General features: G+C 49.9%; 10 protein-coding genes across 10 annotated transcripts; 4 read left to right on the plus strand and 6 right to left on the minus strand.

The window, feature by feature from the left end:
- Positions 1-78: 78 nt before the first annotated feature.
- On the plus strand, positions 79-966 carry N7462_002322 (putative methyltransferase; the record flags this gene model as incomplete). The annotated part of the gene is made up of 1 exon (XM_057074048.1): positions 79-966. The coding sequence occupies one exon, from the start codon at positions 79-81 to the stop codon at positions 964-966; it is 888 nt and encodes a 295-aa protein (XP_056937689.1).
- A 571-nt stretch (positions 967-1,537) lies between these two features.
- On the plus strand, positions 1,538-2,260 carry N7462_002323 (HHE domain protein; the record flags this gene model as incomplete). Its single annotated transcript, XM_057074049.1, has 1 exon — positions 1,538-2,260. One exon carries the CDS (start codon positions 1,538-1,540, stop codon positions 2,258-2,260), a length of 723 nt encoding a protein of 240 aa, XP_056937690.1.
- A 282-nt stretch (positions 2,261-2,542) lies between these two features.
- N7462_002324 (uncharacterized protein) lies at positions 2,543-3,265 on the minus strand (the record flags this gene model as incomplete). Its single annotated transcript, XM_057074050.1, has 2 exons — positions 2,543-2,809; positions 2,933-3,265. The coding sequence occupies 2 exons, from the start codon at positions 3,263-3,265 to the stop codon at positions 2,543-2,545; spliced, it is 600 nt and encodes a 199-aa protein (XP_056937691.1).
- Positions 3,266-4,408: 1,143 nt separating this feature from the next.
- On the minus strand, positions 4,409-6,504 carry N7462_002325 (uncharacterized protein; the record flags this gene model as incomplete). The annotated part of the gene is made up of 2 exons (XM_057074051.1): positions 4,409-5,226; positions 5,301-6,504. 2 exons carry the CDS (start codon positions 6,502-6,504, stop codon positions 4,409-4,411), a joined length of 2,022 nt encoding a protein of 673 aa, XP_056937692.1.
- A 475-nt stretch (positions 6,505-6,979) lies between these two features.
- Positions 6,980-8,113, minus strand: N7462_002326 (putative AT DNA binding protein; the record flags this gene model as incomplete). Its single annotated transcript, XM_057074052.1, has 1 exon — positions 6,980-8,113. The coding sequence occupies one exon, from the start codon at positions 8,111-8,113 to the stop codon at positions 6,980-6,982; it is 1,134 nt and encodes a 377-aa protein (XP_056937693.1).
- A 413-nt stretch (positions 8,114-8,526) lies between these two features.
- On the minus strand, positions 8,527-9,261 carry N7462_002327 (uncharacterized protein; the record flags this gene model as incomplete). Its single annotated transcript, XM_057074053.1, has 1 exon — positions 8,527-9,261. One exon carries the CDS (start codon positions 9,259-9,261, stop codon positions 8,527-8,529), a length of 735 nt encoding a protein of 244 aa, XP_056937694.1.
- A 2,321-nt stretch (positions 9,262-11,582) lies between these two features.
- N7462_002328 (aldose epimerase family protein) lies at positions 11,583-12,836 on the plus strand (the record flags this gene model as incomplete). Its single annotated transcript, XM_057074054.1, has 1 exon — positions 11,583-12,836. The coding sequence occupies one exon, from the start codon at positions 11,583-11,585 to the stop codon at positions 12,834-12,836; it is 1,254 nt and encodes a 417-aa protein (XP_056937695.1).
- A 234-nt stretch (positions 12,837-13,070) lies between these two features.
- N7462_002329 (Acyl-CoA oxidase) lies at positions 13,071-15,433 on the minus strand (the record flags this gene model as incomplete). Its single annotated transcript, XM_057074055.1, has 6 exons — positions 13,071-13,230; positions 13,292-13,427; positions 13,500-13,640; positions 13,699-13,780; positions 13,836-14,592; positions 14,643-15,433. 6 exons carry the CDS (start codon positions 15,431-15,433, stop codon positions 13,071-13,073), a joined length of 2,067 nt encoding a protein of 688 aa, XP_056937696.1.
- A 368-nt stretch (positions 15,434-15,801) lies between these two features.
- N7462_002330 (uncharacterized protein) lies at positions 15,802-17,614 on the plus strand (the record flags this gene model as incomplete). Its single annotated transcript, XM_057074056.1, has 3 exons — positions 15,802-16,135; positions 16,187-17,045; positions 17,113-17,614. The coding sequence occupies 3 exons, from the start codon at positions 15,802-15,804 to the stop codon at positions 17,612-17,614; spliced, it is 1,695 nt and encodes a 564-aa protein (XP_056937697.1).
- Positions 17,615-17,916: 302 nt separating this feature from the next.
- N7462_002331 (enoyl-CoA hydratase/isomerase family protein) lies at positions 17,917-18,818 on the minus strand (the record flags this gene model as incomplete). Its single annotated transcript, XM_057074057.1, has 4 exons — positions 17,917-18,028; positions 18,083-18,435; positions 18,494-18,553; positions 18,609-18,818. 4 exons carry the CDS (start codon positions 18,816-18,818, stop codon positions 17,917-17,919), a joined length of 735 nt encoding a protein of 244 aa, XP_056937698.1.
- Positions 18,819-19,128: the final 310 nt, after the last annotated feature.

Here is a 19,128-nt window from a genome sequence, read left to right on the forward strand (position 1 = left end):
TACTTCACTCGACTCCACCCGCATTTCTCTACATATCAGAGCATAGTCACACGATATAAACATATAAAACGTCTGACCATGTCGACTACAACCATCACCACGTCGGCTACTACCTCCACGTCTCTCTTAACAGAGATCCCGCGAGGCCCAACAACCGCCGAACTCACCTTCTACGCCCCGCCCGCGGACAACGCCGCACCATTCAACTACGTCGAAACTCCACCCCCCGGCCATCCACAACGCAATTACGGAGAAGAAACGCAACAGGTTCCTCTAAAAGATATCCGTGGCACTGAATCCGCCTTCAACCTCGACAAAGACTCCTTCCAAGCCCTTCAGCACGTCCCCTCCGCCACCACCTACACCACCTTCGACTCGGACGCGGCCATCCGCGCAACCTACTATCCCGAAGTTGAAGCCCTGCTTCTCAAACAACTCCCCGGCGCTCATAAAGTCGTCCTTTTTGACCACACCATCCGCCGCGCAAAGCCTGGCAGCCCACGCCAGCCCGTAAACCGTGCCCACGTCGACCAAACCGCTGCCGCTGCCGCCGCCCGCGTCACCTTGCACATCACCGACCCAGACGAGGCTGCCGCGCTCCTGCGTGGCCGCTACCGCATTGTAAACGTATGGCGCCCTCTCGGTGCAGAACCCGTGCAGTCCGCTCCGCTGGCGTTCGCCTCCGCAGCCTCCGTCAGCCCAGGGGACCTTGTTCCCATCCAACACCGCTATCCGCACCGCACAGGCGAGACGATGGGCGTGCGGTTCAACCCAGCTCATCAGTGGCATTATTGGTCGGGAATGACGGGGGATGAGCGGTTGTTGCTGAAGTGCTCGGACTCGAAGGGGCTGGCGGATGGGAGTGTTGCGCAGTGGGTGCCGCATTCGGCGTTTTGGGATCCACGGACGCCGGAGGGCGCAAGGCCTAGGGAGAGCATCGAAGTTCGAGCATTGGTATTTGGGTGATTGGGAGAGCTTCTATTTTAGGGGAATCAGGATTTGGTCTTAGGGGACGTTATTTCTTTTTCTCCATGGATGCATTTGTTGTTCTCAGGGATTTTGTTTTAGCGTAATATTAATTAAGATTGAGATATATTGGATTGAAAGTGTTGAAATTAGTACTCGTCTTCGGTATATTGTTAGTTTGACATCCGAGTTGAGTTGTGTTATAGGCGGTAGCTGAGGCATGTAGAGTAAGTGGACGGGCTAGCAACATCGATTTGCCGTCGTTCAAATGGGCATGAAAATAAGCGCACATTTTACTATCCTCGGATCTCAGACGGGAGCAGGGGCGTTGAGTTGCCACCGTATTGTTCCTTTTAGGAGCTCGCCGCCAGGGCTCCTTTAGGGCTATTTATATCATCATGATGAAAAGGGCCGGGGACGTGGCCACCCTTTGCAACATGCAATCACCGACATATTTTCCTCCTGCAACTATAACCGAAGCAAGCCTAATGCATTCCTTATGTACAGATTGATTCCACCTGTGTATACCTCCATCCGCATCTACACCCGTCTAATACCGCGGCCATCCCCGATGCCGGACACATCCAGCCACTCTCTCACGGCCGCAACGCCCGCCTCTGGGTCCTCCCAGAAGCCTCTATTCGGCGGCAATATTGCGCCTCCTCTGCGTACCTTCACAGACGCAGCTGCCGCCCCGGCCTCCCACGTTCGGCTCTTACCCGCCGTCAAGCACGATCACCGCGAGCTCGAGGCACACAGCCACAAGATCCTCACTTCCACCAACCCGGACGAGCAGACCCGTTACCAGAACCAATTTACCTGGGAATTGGCCCGCCACGCCGTGGGCGAAGAACTCGTCGTCTATCCCGCCCTCGCCAAGCACGTTCCGGACGGCCACGCCCTCGCTGCCAAGAACCGCCTTCAGCACCAAGACGTCAAGCAGCAACTCAAGAACTTCCAGGGGCTGCCGTCCACGGATCCGCGTTTCATACCCACCCTCAAAGCCCTGATGGATGATCTGGAACGCCATATCCAGCAGGAAGAGGGCGAGGACCTGGTGAAGTTAGAGGACGCGCTCTCGCAGGCGGACAGCGAGGCATTAGTGCGCTCGTTAGATCGGACGAAAATGTTTGTGCCGTCTAGAGCGCATCCACTCGCACCGATGACGCCGCCTTTTGATACTGCTGTCGGACTGCTGACCGCGCCAGTTGATATGGTGGCGGATATCTTCCGGAAGTGGCCCCATCCTGGGGAGCTGGAAAGTCGGAAGGGGAAGTTAGCGGCTGCTCGATAAGTGTCTGCAGCTAAATGGGCTCCTATTATACTTTTCATGATGAATAATGTATTTGAAGTAGTCTTTGGGGCTTCCGGATGGTATATCTACCTCACCATTTTTCACATGGTCTCAAGGTAGTGATCAGGATACAACTGATGTACTACAGGAACTACATATTGACTCTGTCAGCAGACCTTTGAATTGCTATATAGATTGAACAGGGCCTATGCATTATGAGAAATCGTTGTTCGTCTTGACAGAATAAAATCTATCTTCAGGCCCTCTCGTCACTTTCATTCCTTATCCCTGGCAGGCAAGCGCGGTCGTCTCCGTCGTCGTCAGTGCAGGAGCTACATACCCGTACCGATGTAATCGTCGCAACTTATTAAACCTATTATTGCCACTAGCAGTTGTCGGACTATCATCTTGTTTCAGATGCGGCGCGGTCTCAACAGACCGTTGCCGCTTCCAGGCCTTACGGAACTGACATCGTTCCTCTTCCTGCTGCCTCATCCGCATCATCATGAACCCTTCATGGGCTTCTTTCTCTTCACTCAAGGCTTGGATCTTGGTTAGATGAACAATCACATTAGAACCAGTTTTTTTTCTTTCGTGTTGTAGCTATAGTCATGCTGCCTTTGCAAATTTACCTTACTTGGACCCCGGGAAACTGAATAAAAGAGAACGTACATAAGCGAGCCATAACTCCTGCTCTGAGCTCCACGCTTTCTGGCATCTTGCTAGTTGTTTTTCTGCCATTAAAAGCTCCTTTTCCTGCTTGCTCGTCCACCGACATCGACTTCGGACAATACTAGACCAGCTCACAGCCCTGGCAAGATGGGGTCGCGCAAGGGGTTTGCTAGCCTCCGATTGATTCTGGACTTCGTACCCCGGGTCTGAGTCCGACTCCGTTTCAGATGATGTATCTGGAGGTAGTTGCGAACTCGTGGTTGGGTCAGAGCTTTGCTTCACCGCTATATGCAGGCTGTCGGAGACGTCACAATGCAGCGTTGTGCCGGACATTTCGGCATGTTTGCCGGCGGTTCTGGCCTCATGGTCTTCTGAGTCACGGGTTGAGCTGTCGGGATCTGTCTCTATTTCTCTTTCTTTCCCTTTGCCTGTTGAGTTTCGTCGTTTCCAGGGGAGTGAGACGGGGAGGGCACGTTGGACTATAGTAAAGACAGACATGGGAACACCGTGTGGACATGGATGCCGCGTGGGGTCTAGTATTAGGGGAAAATAAACGCTGATCTTGCATTTACGACTCTTTTTTTAATGGACTCCGGGCGTTCTTATAGTGTCGTCTGCGGCACTCGCGGGTTGTACTTTAGTTGCCGCCCAGACCGACAACCCTAGGAAACGAAAACGAGCGTGCAGGACAAACTCACACGAGAGTGGGGGATCGATCAGATACGTCTTTTGCTTGGCTGGCCACGCGAGAGACACGAGTCCTCCGAACCTTTCTGGTTGGTGGAGCTGGTCACGCCTGCAGCTTTGGTCGAGACTCCAACCAGAACCCGGTGCGGACGTTGTGCGAAGGTACCTCAATAGAGAAAGGGGTCGTACATGCGTTCGTCTAAATACCAAGCTATACAAATCGCAGCAATGAGCCCTCTATACGAGGATAACCTACTACTAGGGTTGTTTCTGAATGGTCGAATGCTTCGCAGCGTGTGCTTGAAAATTGTATGTTGTGTATCAGATGGTCTCCAGCTTGCGGCAATCTGTATACATCCATTCGCCACCTTCCAGGTTCAATCATCGGGAAAACAAGGAAGCCCAATGCACAGGGCATCCGGCGTGCGTGGCTAGACCTTTTGGTAAGGTTCTGTTATCGAAGTACCGGATTTTACATCTATGCCCAAAAGCTTTTTGGGGGATCCTTTCGCTTTCAATTGTATAGCGCTGGGTTAGAACTATGTTTATGTACAAACACGCTAGAAGAGCAAAGTCGCGATGCAAGAAACACAAGATCAGAAATCCAGACACAAGACAGCTTATACTCCCACAAACCGAATCCAAGAACCGTGAGGATATCATAAAATAAACAGGCAAAGAAGAAAACCCAGCCCTATAGACCAAACGTCTCGACTCCATCATACCTGCCCAACCGTCCAAGTATACGCCAAAAGACAAATCAGATCAAAGGTAATTTTAACATTGCAATCATCGCCAGGTATCAACAGACACCCCTCGGGCCGACTTAGCCTTTCGCTCCTCTCGGATCTGCTCACCAATGATGATGCTGATCAACCTTCGGTGCAGGTCAGCTTCAGACCATTTGACCTGCCCTCTTCCACCGTACTGGATGTCGGCGCGTGAGAGGTCATGCACAAAGCGATCAATAATAGCAAATTGCACTTCGGTGATGGGTACCCCGTGATGGCCGTCCGAGGTCCAAATCCAATCACCGATGATTTCGGCGCGCCCTGGCGCGTCATGGTAAGAGAAGCGCTCTGGAAATCGCTTTGCCATTTGGTAGATGCGCCGAAGAGCCTTGTAATGTTCGTCGGAGAAATAACCAAAGGCCGCAAGCGGCCTGGATTTTGTAGGGTTGCCACCGTAATTTGTGTCAACCAAGTCGACGGCGATATTGTCGCCAGTGTCCACGTCCACCACAAGGTCATCCCCCACTGAGTCATATTCGGGAATATAATCTTCCACAGCTTGTGGGGCTTCATCTTCTACAATATCACGAAAATCACTTCTCCCAGCAAAGTGTACGTCATCTGGCTCTTCCCCAGACCCTTTTGCCAAGTGGAATGAGTGGGATCCTTTTAGTTGTGGAGGACTAGCAGACTCCTCCAGGAATTTTAAGGGCGATTCACTCGAACGATCCGAAGGTGCATGCTCAAGGACTTGATGGATATCTCTCGCAGATTCGACGCTAGCGAGTTCCTCTTGATCCTCCTGGTCATCCTGGTCTGTCTCCACTCCGCTTTCGGAGGTGACACTTGAACTATCATCTTGGTGCCCAGCGGGGGCTTTCAGCCACCTAGGAGTGAGACTAGTGATTTTCTGGAACCATGTTGAGGCAGGGGCCCCCCGTCGGAGTGACGTGGGAGTTCGGGAGTCGCAGCTGCAGAATGCGTGGGAGGAAACTCGGTCTGGTGAGCCATGTCAGAGACACTTTCGATATCTTCGGCCTCTTCCACAACAGCCTCTTGGGAAGATGGCTTGTGCGCGATTGCAGGAGAATGGAACTGTGCTTCTGGTCTTATTTCTGGGCTTGATTGAGAAATAGGCTGTAGACGAACGCGTTTTACCTCCTTCCGCGTGGACCCAGATTTCATGGCAGTCCCATTGATTGACGGAGAGGCGGCACTAGATCGATAGCTGAGAATACCCCGTGGGGTATTTGTGCCGTTGTAATAGCGAGCACGGTTGGGTGTGTCTTCTTCCGCGAGGACAGCAGATAGGTCAACCTCTTCATCGCGCAATTTTCGTATGTGTGTTGTTTCCAAGTAGTCGCCATGTTCCATGTTCACGTAAGCTGGTGATGAACTCAAGTTATCTCCTTTCGCAGAAAGGCTGGCGATTCTTTTCCAAGGACTGATAGACTCTTGCAAAGGAGCGTGCGCTTGAGGATCTGAATGTTGCGAGAGATAACTGTGGTCCCGGGCCTCTTGTTGCCATATATCAAACCCATCTTCGTCATCCAATACTCTTTCTTCCGGTTCCTTTTCTAAGTCTTGTGCATCGGGTAACAGCACCTCGCGCACAGCTTCAGGTTCGGCATATTGAGGCTCTTCCCGCCAAATATCTACGGATTCATTGTCGTCGTGCTCGTCTAGCATCTCCAGTTCCTCGTGGCCTGCCTGAGTCCTGATAGACCGTGGTTCAAGTCCTAGATTTGACTTCAGATCTGCGGGCAGCTCGTCAATGAATTCCTCGTCAGTTGGCATTTCCTCAAATGGCTTGTCATCGTATCGCTGCTCCTCGAGTGGCTCTTCATCGAACGGTTCAGTGTCGGAAGGCACCACCTCGGCAGCAGATTCAACGTCGGACGCGGATTGATCATGAAATTCATCATTGAGTTGAAGTCCCTCATCGCGCACCGCATCATCACTGTCAATGAGAACGACTTTTTGCGAATTCGTAGGATCCCGAGCCTGCCGGCTTATGGCCTCTCGCTCAATCTGCCATTCTTCCTCTCGTTGCGCCCGTAATGAATTCAACTGTGCAGGATTTTCTTGCGCGAGTTGAGGCGAGCGATCGATAAAATGAACTTCTTCGCGGTCATCCCATTCTTCATTTTCCATTTGATCACTGTATGCATCATGGTCTCCAAACGGTGCATCTTCAGTCTCCAGCGCCTCTACTTCCACATCACCATCTTCTTCGGGTAAAGGTTCCTGAGGAGAAGGTGCAGCAGGAAGTTCTGGGAAAGATATGTGAGCGGGGCTTTGTTTATTTGCAATTTCAGGCTGTAATTGTGCGTTTGAATCATTTTGTAGCGCAAACGATGGTTTTTGAGCCACAGGACTGGGTTTCGCTGAGCTTTGGCGGCTATCGCTTCGAAGGTCGTTGATTGTTCCAGGCAATTGGCGTTTTAAACGATCGCCAATGCGTCCATTTTCTCGTCCCTTGGAGGAACCATCTGTAGTGACTTTGGCGCTCGAGCCCAATCCATATTGCTTAGCCGATGGAAGAGTGTCCAAAGAGACCATTGTGAACCCCTCGCTTTCCATGATTGAATCGAACTCCTCATGTTCGTCGTTTGGGTCGGCCAGCGGCTCAATCAGTGGGTCCTGACCATCTGTCGTCCGGAAGCGACGTGAATGTGCTTCCCTTGTCTGGTTTTCTTCCTCGGCCAACGAAGAAGTCGGGGTAGGAGTAGGGGTAAGTACGCTGCGATCTGGCGCTGCCACTATCCCGGGACGATCGGGCAGACGATCCTAGTCTTTCTCGAGTGGGCGACGGCATTTTGGAAGGTGTGGAATGTATGTTCTCGTCATTGTCTTGGAAATGATGCTCGGTGGCTCCAATAACGGGTGTATCGTAGCTTGTTCTGCCATATTCATGAGTCGTGTTGGTCTCCCAAGTCTCTGGGCGTGCTGGCGTTGGCGCACGGAGATTCGCGACCGGCAAATCGTCTGCGCCAAGAGAGTCGCTGTCTAACCCTCCTTCATCTATGGCAAGGTTGATCGGGCTCCATTGACGACCCTGACCTACGCCAACGTCGGCAGTGAGGTCCATCGGACTAAAATGTGACATAGGCTCCTCCGCCACAGGCGTTGGCTCATCCTCAACCACAGAAATCTCCTGCGTATTCGGCTTCGGGGTTCCTTTTCGCGGTCGCCCGCGTCCCCTTTTCGCTGGAGTAGTACCCATCTGCCCTGGCGTGTTGCCGGGACTGCCAGGCCAAGGCGATCCATTTTGTGCTTGTGTGTCCGATTTTCTGGGGCGACCACGTCTTTTCGCAGGCGTCTTTTCCATCAACGGACTTCTTTCATCTTTTAATGGAATCTTTGTTGTGATAGTCGAGGGTCGTCGCCGCTTGCGCGAGGGGCTGACTTGGTTTTCCTCATCTTGCGTCGCCTCAAGCGTTACTCGGATGCGCCATGGGCTAACGTTGCCCTCTTGCTGGACCTTCTCTGGCGAGAGCGACCTTTGACGGCCATTAAGTTTCATCGTCGGCGAGCCGGGGAGCAGGATATCGTCGAAGCGGATCGAGTGCGCGCTCTTCCCGGGACTGAGGCTCACGCGCGGGCGCTTCGCCGGAGTCTGTTGGCGCTTCACAGTGGCAGGAGATAGCCAGCTTTGCCGGCCAGCGAACGGTTTTATAGGGGACGAAATGAGGTAGTCGACATCGCCTGGCGGGCCCAGGATATCGGGAGAGGAGCTCTGGCTGCGCGACGTGATTGACATGGCGGGCTGTTCGATGGAATCTCAGCACGAGTGCCGCTAGGGGGGCGGAGAGGGTGAGCCCCGTGGAATGCGCTGAAAGTAAAGAGCACAGTAGGCAGGGAATATGTACACGAGACAACAAAAACACGGCGGGGCAAAGGCATAAACAAGTCTCCCGAAGCGGCACGAGAGTCGATCGGTGACGGTGATATGCTTAGGTAATCGTGTCCCAAAAAGGCGAGTTGGAGCTTGTGACGATGAGAGTTTTAAGCTTGTTGGGGAAGTTTGTTTAGGTTATGGTTTCAGCATTTAGACCGTGAGGCTTTTAAAACATTTCATCTCTCTAGAACCCCCCCAGAGGTGAATTATCGGAGTCTTCTATGGAAATCGACGGCCATGTCATCCCCGCGACTTGTTTCTTGTTTATCCCCAATTTATAGCTCATCCTCCACTGTCTCCACCACAGGCACCCGGTCTAATTCGTATCCACAAAAACGCGCCACCTCGCGCACACATTCGCAAACCATCTGGACATCTTCTTTAGAGACTCCTAGTCGCCGGGTACCTCTGACATGCCAGTATGTCATCCGTGGGAGATTTTGTGCCATCACTGCGGGAAGAACAACCAGCTCGGTTTCGATATCACCCAGTTCCTGGCGATCAGACAGATGGAGCCCATAAGCAACTTCGCTGACGATGAATCCAAAGTCGCGGTGTCTCTTGAAGAGATCAAAAAGAGCTTCGGTATTTTGGGCATATATCTTTTGCAGCCAGCTCATGCCACGCTCGTGGTTTTTATGGTCGCATTGCCATCCTTCCCGGCTGAAGGACGTGTCCATTTCATTCTCCGGCTCTACCCTGCTGATAGCAATTATAGCCTCTGCGGGTTTGGGGATCCCTAGCAGTGCGATATCTTTGATAATAACCTCGCGAAGGCGTCGGATTAGGACCATGCGTGCACTGGCTGTTGTATACGCTGGCTGGCTGACCAGATATAGGTATAATTGATCAGCCAACTGAGGCTCGGAGGTCGCTGTAAGGGCGCTGAGTGCTGTGAGGTACCATTTATCAGTGGGAATGTTTGATGAGTGAAATTTCGATTCGATTTTCCGGAAGAGTTCATCGCAGTGCGGCTGGACAGAAGCGCGATCAACCCGACTCGATGTCATGATATGAAGCGGTGCTATTTTTTTGGATTGTTCTTCTTGCTCTTCGCCCATTAACCTTGGAAGATACCTGTCATGATGAAATACGATGGAAGGAACAATAGTTTTTGACCCGTCTACCAATGACGCATTATTGAAGTGACTCGGTTCAGCAGGTGGCAATCCACGGGTTTCAACCCCTCTCGCAGAGCCAAATTCAATCCATTGGTTCGTGGCGATGATGAGTTGATTTGGATGCTATGAGACGGGCGCGCCATTATTTTATATTCGAATAATTTGGATAGCTTTAAATGCAGCACTTCAGTTCGAACCTATCTCGAATTCCGATCAAAATTGCTTGACAACAATTATACGGTGTATTAAGAGATGTATATATTTAGACTAGTTGTCCAACTTGAAGTCTTGGCTCCTAATTAAATACCCTCTCCTAGTCCAATCCATGTACGTGCAGATCGATGCACAAAGTAGAAGAAGAAGACGAAGAAGAAGAAGAAGAAGAAGAAAGATTGTCGATCATGCATCTGCCTTTTGCTTCCTGAGCGAACCTGCGTCCCCCACATATTTTGAAGACATTAGTGACGTCTTGGCGGATGCTTTTCAAGTCGGCGCCTATGCCGAGCAAGCGTGCAGGGACTGGAAATTCTAGTAACCTGGCCGGTCCATTTCACTACTATCTTGCGACAATATTCCTGGGCTTTGAAGATTCAAGGGGCTCTACTTTTAACAATACATAGCCTCTTAGCAGCTTGCCATCAATATGACCAATGCCCAGGACCGGACCCCAAGATTACGTCCTTTTGCCACTGGCAGCTACAAAGATTGATCTCAACTCAGCGATCGGCAGAAGGCCCGCCCGCACTATAGCTCTAACTTCCTTTCATCTTACCTTCGGGCAGGGATACAACCACATGGGCGCCTTGGCCTTTTGATTACCTTTTACCGCTAATTTCAGTGAGATTTCCAGGATTTCCCCGCACTTGCCATACAGGTACAATATTTTGTACATCTGTGATGTCTTTGAGATTTGATGCCTGGCAGCAGTTGCACCTAGCGATCATCAGTGATCGTTTATAAACATACCACCGACCATGGGATGGTCTGGAGTTTGGAAGGATTTACATAAGTTGATCAGGACGAGTAAGTATCAACTCGGAAAAAAACGTCTCTGCTGATATCAACCGAGGAAATTGTGAACGACCGAGTGCACATACAACTAGGGGTTCCGGAAAGGAGCAGTTAATTGTCCGTCGACCGGTGGCCCCGAAAAGGGTATACTCCGGTCAGAAGTCGGACGCCCTACCCTCATCGGGCCATTCAATCGCAAACGAGGGTATGGCCTCGCTTATTGAACACAGAATCTATTAGGAGTCTACTAGGATAGAATGAAGTATTCCCCCTATCAACCATCATCCAGGCTGCCGTCGAGTCTTTGGGCGTACGGGGAGGGGCAAAACAAAGCAACGAGAGATGTCGTATTTGGTTGTTCTTGCCTGCAGGAGGACGTCTGTGGCAGTCAATAAACCCTAAGAGGAATCCAACGACCAGGATCCGACCCAATAACCTAATAACCGACAGGATAAGAATCCAATGAATAAACGACTCATGGTCATTCACTGACTACAACTCAGGCTGGCTGTGAGCTGACTAACTGATCGGCGAAGTTCGCCCAAGTGGAAATGTCCAAGTCTTCCCCTTCATTTCTGCGCGACAACATTCCATCCTCCCCACCGGAGTTTTGCCTTCCGCTTGGATCTCATACCCACTTTAGGTGCCCAGAACGGTGGTCGAGGTAACATTTTATCCGTGGCCTCGCACGGGAAGCACGCCTCTCAGAGCTTGTCTGGAGCCCACCGGGCGTTAGCGGGCCCTCGACTGGGCTTTAGCTGGTCCGCGCACTTGCACCACCGTGACTCCTGCACGACTCCTGCGCGTTCTCCGCTCTTTCACAGCCGCACACTTCATCTGCACCGGGCTCGGATCTTTCCCCTCATCCATCCCAACCTCCACCCCTGCCAGACCAGGCCAATTGCGAGCAGGAATCCCCTCACGCCACTGCTTTCGGATAATTCGTGATCTATCGACCCTTACCCCGGTTTCCCAGCCGTGGCCCCGCCCCCTAGCGTCCAGCCATGCGGAGGTAGGTTAGCCTTGGACGTCGATGTTTACTGGGATCGGAAAGGAGCTTCAAACCCCATAAAATGCCCAGCCTGCCCCTCGGCTGCCCTCGCCCATTCCTGAGCCTGTGCCCGACGCGTGTTACGTCTCGATTGCTAGTTGTTTTCTGCGCCCTCTTCCTTTCAGTCACCCTACTTCTAGGAATCAGGATGCACTTTAAATCATACGTGACGGCTGCCCTGTATGGGCTGCCTGCTCTCGCGCAAGCGGCCCCATCCCCATCCTCGGGATCTGGATCGGCTGCTTCGTCCTCAACCTCCAATGATCCTCACTTTCAAACCTACACAATCCAGGCGGAGAATATCACAGCCAAGCTCATCCCCTACGGCGCGCGTCTGACCTCATTGCTGGTGCCGGACCGTAATGGCAACGTACAAGATGTTGTCGTGGGTTACGATGACCCCCATTACTATCTCCAAGACAGCGAGACCAATCGCACCTTTTTTGGTGCGACAGTCGGCCGCTATGCCAATCGCATTAAAAACGGGACCTTTACCATTGATGGCCACACCTACCACATTCCTGAGAATGAGCATGGTGGCCTGGACACCCTCCACGGTGGCCCTGTGGGCTATGACATGCGCAATTGGACCGTCACTTCTCACAGCTCTTCCTCTATCACGTTCACATTACTGGACCAAGGCTTGGAGAATTTCCCTGGCGACGTGATCTCTCATGCAACCTTCAGCGTCTCCACCGAGAAGTCGGCTGAGAACCCCAAGGGCCTGCCACAGCTAACCACCAAGCTTGTATCGCTGGCCTTGACCAAGAAGACTCCCATCATGCTGGCCAATCACATCTACTGGAACCTGAACGCTTTTAAGAACCCTACCATCTTAGACGATACCTACCTGCAGCTGCCCATTTCACAAAGGTTTATTGCAGGTGACGGCATTTTAATTCCCACTGGTGAGATTCTGGACGTTGACACCGCCTATGATGCTGCTCTGGACTTTACCGAGCCTAAGCTCGTCGGCCAGGATATTAATAAGACCGCCGGCCTTTGTGGCACTGGATGCACCGGTTACGATACGTGCTGGCTCCTAGACCGCCCTGCTGCCTACGCCGCCCAGGACTCAATTGTCCCCTCTGTGCGTCTGGCATCTGATAAGACGGGTATCACTCTAGATGTTGCCACAAACCAGGCTGCCATCCAGATCTACACCTGCAATGGTCAGAACGGCACCATCGCGACCAAGGAGTCGCAGGCCAAACGTAACAAGGCCGAGGATGGCAACGCTGGTGCCACTCACGTCAACAAATACGGCTGCATTGTGGTGGAGACTGAAGACTGGATTGACGGTATCAACCAGCCCCAATGGGGTCGCCGGCCCCACCAGATCTTTGGTCCCGATGATGGCCCTGTCAACAACATGGCCACCTATCAGTTCGGTACCTTTTAAGAGCGATTAGAGTTGGATCTCAGTGCTCAATACACTCTCTAAATCGTCGAAATCATAATTAGTCTCTAATCTCTTATTTGGTCTGTCAATAGGTCACTCTACTGAAGCCTTCTTGGCTCATGTATATACTAAGGCGCACATGGTCTTGCTATGCAAGTCTGGCCAGCCTATACTTTTAGTAATTTGACATTGATTAAATCAACCGCCGTGCAGATACAATAGCCGTACAAAAATCTACAGCTTTGACAGTATATTAAGTCCCGTTTCTCCAGTCCCTTTGATAATCTCCTCTTCCCAATAATTGGGGTTGAAAGTGATTCGGTTCAATGGATTCAATCGATGAGCTCTATTGTAGAGATCTTCGTATACTCGACCATCATACCGTCCAAGGGCACTATGAACAAATCAGCTCACTTAAACTTGACTCATCAGAGCTAGGCCTTTATCTGTCTTACCTATCTAACAAGTAGTCTGGAATCATCCACGAATCAACCAATTTGACAGCATGAGGTCGCACCTGCGCCATCAATTCCTGGACTCGAGGTGGAAGGAGATCAAGGTCAGACTGGGAGACGGCATTGTAACGCAAGACTTTTTTGTTCAGTATCAACTCCAAAATTTGAGTAGTCAGATCGAAGGGTGTCGCTCAAAATATTGACTCACATTCGTAGCCGTCATTTTCCATGGTATAAAAAGCGAATAGCCGATATAGGTCCCACAACACGGCCTTCACGGGATCCGAAAGCGTGTTATCGGCAGACAGGGCCTCAAAGAAACTCCGAACCAAGATAGACTGGGATTGAGCTAGATTGATAAATCAGTTTTATTGACGAGATCAATGAAAGATTCTCTCCAAGGTGACCTTTGCTTAGCTTGTGAAGTTGAATAAGAAGACTATTCCAATTTCGCTTTTTCAAGACACGCTGCTGATAAACATCATATGCCTATTGGCTGTCAGCCGCAAATAATTAGCTTCATCCAAAGCCAATCTTAACTTACAAGTGCGGTCGCGCGAAGTTCAAAACTTTTGACGATGTCTTGATCGTTTGCCAAAGGATTATACGCGGTGTGAGTTTGACTGGACCTTTTGCTTCGGACGAACTCTTTGAACCGAGCATCGGTTTCATCTACACCCGGTGTATCTGGCGATTGTACTGCAGATGTCATCTTCTTGATAAGATATGCTGCAACTTGCTGTGTAATCATCCAATTGTCGCCCTCGACTGTAGGCTTGGAGAGATAGTCATTATTCAGTTGAATCAGACCGCTCCCACCGCCAAATCCGTGTCCGCCTAATGCACGTCTGCAAGTCTCAATACCATCGGCAGCAAGCATTGTGCATAAGCTCTTCAAACCGGATGACATGCTGTGCATATGGGCCAAGGAACGGAAGTCACCTCGTTCAACGTCTTTCCGTGTGTCTTGATACACACTACGCATAGCCATACCGGTATAATGGAGTGCAAATGTTGTAGCTAGCAATGGGAGTATGCGAATTCGTACGGTGGGATAGTCCAGAACTGACATCTCTGGCCCGTTTTTATCTCCGTCTCGATCGTGAAATTGGCGCCTGATCGCAGTATATCGAACAGCAACTGTAACTGCTCGTGCAAGAACTAGCCTGGCATGGTGGACAATATTTGCTCGAACATAAGTCAGAGATCCATATACTAAAGCCGGCTGTTCTGGCTTGGTATAACTGCCAGTTTGAGGATCGACGCTGGAGTACCGAGACAACAGCGCAGAATGAGGGATTCTAGCCACCGTCAAAAAGCTATCTCAAGGCGCCTTGGGAAGGGTTGTTACCGGAAATTGTTAAAGAGCATATAGCCATTATCCATGGTGATGTATCCGTACTTCGGACCAATGTCTCCTATGACCACACCGTCTCGAGGCAAGTGCGTCTTCATATCGCGCACTTGAACAATGAACGCATGAGGACCATGTGGTACGTATTCGCCTGGCGATTCAGACTTGGGGAGAAGTAACTGGGCAACAACTATCGCATGGTTTGCAACTCGACCTAGACTTCCATTCCACCATTTACTTGCCGTCAACGTTGGGCTGTGCAGAACAAATTCTTTTGCATGGCCATCCCAACGGGCCTGGAGCTCCAAACCACGCACATTGCTACCATGTCCAAGTTCTGTCTGGGCGTATGCCCCGATTATTTTCCATGACTCAATCAGAGGCATCCAAAATTCACGCTGCTCTTTGCTTGCCTGCTCTCGGATCGTAGTAATAAACATTTCCATGTGTAGGAAGTATGGAGAGACGTCATCGACTAAATATTCAGCCATCTTATAGTCATCGTAGTTCCATTGGTATTTATCGGCCATACGACGCAACAATTTCGCGCGCGCCAGTCCTAGCTTGAATCGTTTCGGCCGCGACAGGTTCTGCTGTTTCTCTTTTGAGAAGAGCGGCTCCTTGAGCAAAATGGACAAAATGCGAGCCTGGCGCTCTAGAAATCCATCTGAGGATAATAAATAATGACTCAATTCATCAACAGAGACATTCGACTGCTCACGTTCACGAGTAATGGTTACAGAACCATCTGGTTGGCTCGGGCGGAGCTTATCAGTGAAGTCTGGCATATTGATTGTTCGGTTCAAAAAAGAATAAACTGATTGAGAAAGCTTCTCATTTCCATTGATCAGCAAAAGCTTCTTTGATAAACCCATCGCTCCTCATCATGTTTACCAAGGCTCATAGCTGTGTCGGCCGCAAAAATCGCCGAGTGCCGATTGCCGGCCGGCAGTTCTGTTGCGGGGAAGATCGTGGGGAAGTAGCCGACTTGGCGATCAATACACATAAGGAGATCAAAGCGGAGGAATTCCGATAGATTTACTATATTACCATATTTAGCCTTCTGAAAGGCGTTGTCAACTAGGAAAAATACCCTCTCTTGCTTCATCACCTGGCCAGGAGGGCGGCGATTGATCTTTGATAACACCCAGCCGCAATGGGTGACCGAACTCTTTTCGTACCCTCACATGTGGGACGCAATGTGCTTCCTAATCTTCCTTTCTTTAACAAATTGTTACGATATGCTCAGCGTAAGCCGCCCCGCATAGCAGTACGCGACGTGAACGCTGGTATGGAAAAGACATATGAAGATGTTCTGCTAGATGCACTATCTCTTCGCACTGAGATTGAAAACACGCTCAGTCGCGAGACTCTTCATGATCTATCTGAAGACAAAGAAGTGTATATTGGGCTTCTAGCACCTGGTGGATATGAGTATACCGTTGGGTTCGTCGCAATTATTGCGATGGGTGCTGCAGTTGTTCCTATGGGTGAGTTGTTTCCAATCGATATAGAGAGAGGTAAGCGCTGACATGTACAAGCTGCGGGGCTTCCTGTAGATGAAGCATCTTATTTCCTTCTGAAGGCACGGTGTGTTGCTCTGGTGAGCAGTTCAACAAGTGAAGTCCTAGGACGATCTATCGTACACTCCATGAGCCAGAAAAATGATTTCCATATCCCATGCATCGCCCCAATTGCATCTGTCTTCTGTGCTACATCCTTTCCAGCTGAGGAGGTAGTCATATCATCGAACAAAGTTCTTGACATCAACAATGCTAGTGCAGTCATTTTTACATCGGGCACAACCGGTCGTCCCAAGGGGGCAGTCCAGCGTCGAACGTGGCTCACAGGAAATGCCGAGACAGACGCTGATTTCTATGGCATAACTGAAAATGACGTTGTACTTCATGTTCTACCGGTTCACCATGCCTCAGGTGTTGGTCTTACTTTTTTGCCTTTTGTGATTGCTGGTGCTTGTATCGAATTTCGAAGTGGCAGCTTCAACACAGCCTGGACATGGGAGCGCTGGCGCAAGGGAGGATTGACCTTTTTCTCTGGCGTTCCCACCATATACATGCGAATGATGCGTTACTATGAAGAAAATATTGCAAACCAGTCCCCTCACGTACGTGATCTATACGTTGCTGGCGTGCGTGACATCCGTACGATGTTGTGTGGCTCGTCAGCCCTCCCTGGTCCTGTCCAGGACTTCTGGGAGAATCTAAGACAGAAACCAATTCTCACTCGGTATGGCGCTACGGAGTTTGGTGCTGTCATTAAAACAGACCTTGATTCTACAGGTACACCCCGTAATAGCGTGGGTCGTGTGGTTGAGGCTGTTTCTCTCAAGCTTGAAGATGACGGCCATCTGCTTGTGAAATGTCCTTTCATGTTCTCAAAGTATGTGATGCGTCCTTTTAAAAAATCCAGATATCAATCTCATTTTCTAACACCCTTTTCCTATAAGATACTTGCACGACGAAAAGGCAACCGCGGCAGCTCACGATAAAGATGGTTATTTCAAGTCGGGTGATATTGCTCGCCGCGAAGGCAAATATTTTTTCATCCTTGGTCGTGCATCAATCGACATAATTAAATCAGGCGGTTACAAAATATCCGCATTAGACATTGAGCGTGAGATCTTGGGCTTAGACTATGTCTCTGAAGTCATGGTCGTCGGTGTCGATGACGAAGAATATGGACAGCGGGTGGCCGCTACAGTCAGCCTCAAGACGGACCAGAACACAGCTCGCAAGAGCCTAACACTAGCTGAGTTAAGAGAAGACCTGCGAAGCAAGCTGACTGGATATAAAATGCCGACTATATTGCGAGTGATTCAGGGTGAGCTTCCCAAATCAGGAACCGGCAAGGTGCAAAAAAAGATACTAGGACCGCAATTCTTTCCACCGAATTACGAGGAGCTTCCAGATGTCCAGATCTGGAGCAAAGCAGCTAAGGCCAAATTTTAGTATCTTTAGAATCATAGGCAACATATCTTCTTTTTTTGTCATTGTGTCAGAGTATAAAATTTGAAGATAGAGCATGGGAAAACGTATAACTTGTAGGATTCGAAGTATATATAGCCCTATGATATAAAGCATGTGTTTTAAATTCTTCCACAATTTCCTTGTCCACTTTTTCAACTACTTCCTATTCGTTTGTCTAGGAATTCCTATTATCTCTTGTATTGCATGAATTCTTTTTGAAATATCGGAACGTGGTAGGCTTTGCTTAAAAAATCAAAAGCCCATAACCGGTGGTTAAAATAGTATTATATTTTAGCCTTGGCGGGAGCAGAGGTCATTCGACTATGTACATAGCTGATACGCTGAAATTTCTTGATTGCATCTCCCCAGAGCTCTTGGCGTAGAAGTGCGTATACCCTAGAAAAAAAGATTGTTAGTTCATTTTCAACAACCGAGTCTTATACTACTTACCCCATTTTCGCCTTCGGTGCCCACTTTGCCCCAAGCTCGAGGGCAGCATTGAGCATTTGCTCTGGTTCAGCAATAGCATCTACAATACCATCTTCTAAAGCTTCCTGTCCTGTCCATTTGTGTGCTTCCAGGAGCATCTTGCGCGCAACTTGAGGACGAAGTTTCAGTCTTGGAAGTGAACCAATTCCATCGAAGTGCAAACCGAGGTTCACCGGTGGCATGGAGATAAACCCCCGACGCGAGTTCATGATACGGTAATCATGTGCCAAAGCAAGGGGACAAGCGCCGCCAAATGTATGTCCAGTTAATAAGGCAATCGTAGGAAATGGGAAGTCAAGGATCGTGTGAATGAGCTGTGAATGCCTTAGAATCTTCTTCCTTCAAATTCTTCGAAAACCAGGAGATACCCACCGGGTAGAATCCATCTGTATTAGCAAAGGGATTCGTATCGGATTCATCCAGTTCCAATCCCTATTTTCAAAAATACTCAGAGCCCATCCATCGACAAGGGACTTATATCACATACAGTACACCAGAATTTGGTATCGCTACCCCGGGTAATGACAGCTCCTTCAGAATTCGAGCCTAGCAGCTTCTCAACTGTGCGATAGGCTCGAATCATCTCCTGACAGTACCAAGAATTCAAGCGATTCTCAGGAAGCTTTTGCATAGTCAAAATGAAGACATTTCCATGCCTCTCTAGCGAGAGGTTACGAAACTTCGGGATGTCCTGCATATTGATCAATCCTGCATTAGATTAGAGTATGAGATGGAGATTCTGAGAGGGCTCTATGCTTGGTTTTCAGCTTTAGGGAGGCATGTCACACAGATCTAGAGTAACCGACTGTTACGCTCCCCCGCATTCTAGAATTCCCCGAACCCCCTAACGTCGTTACCGAAATTTGCCGATTGCCGAGTACCGTATCTCACTAACATTTGACAATTATTTGTGAGAAAGTCATTGGATATATTTTTTTGATCGCTTCTAAATGATAGCGACCCCCAATTCAATCTAGGGCGCCTGCTATAACCTACGTGGAGCTAGA

This window comes from Penicillium macrosclerotiorum (genome assembly GCF_028827735.1).
Source record: "Penicillium macrosclerotiorum strain IBT 26536 chromosome Unknown utg000002l_segment0_segment0, whole genome shotgun sequence".
Taxonomy (NCBI): domain Eukaryota; kingdom Fungi; phylum Ascomycota; class Eurotiomycetes; order Eurotiales; family Aspergillaceae; genus Penicillium; species Penicillium macrosclerotiorum.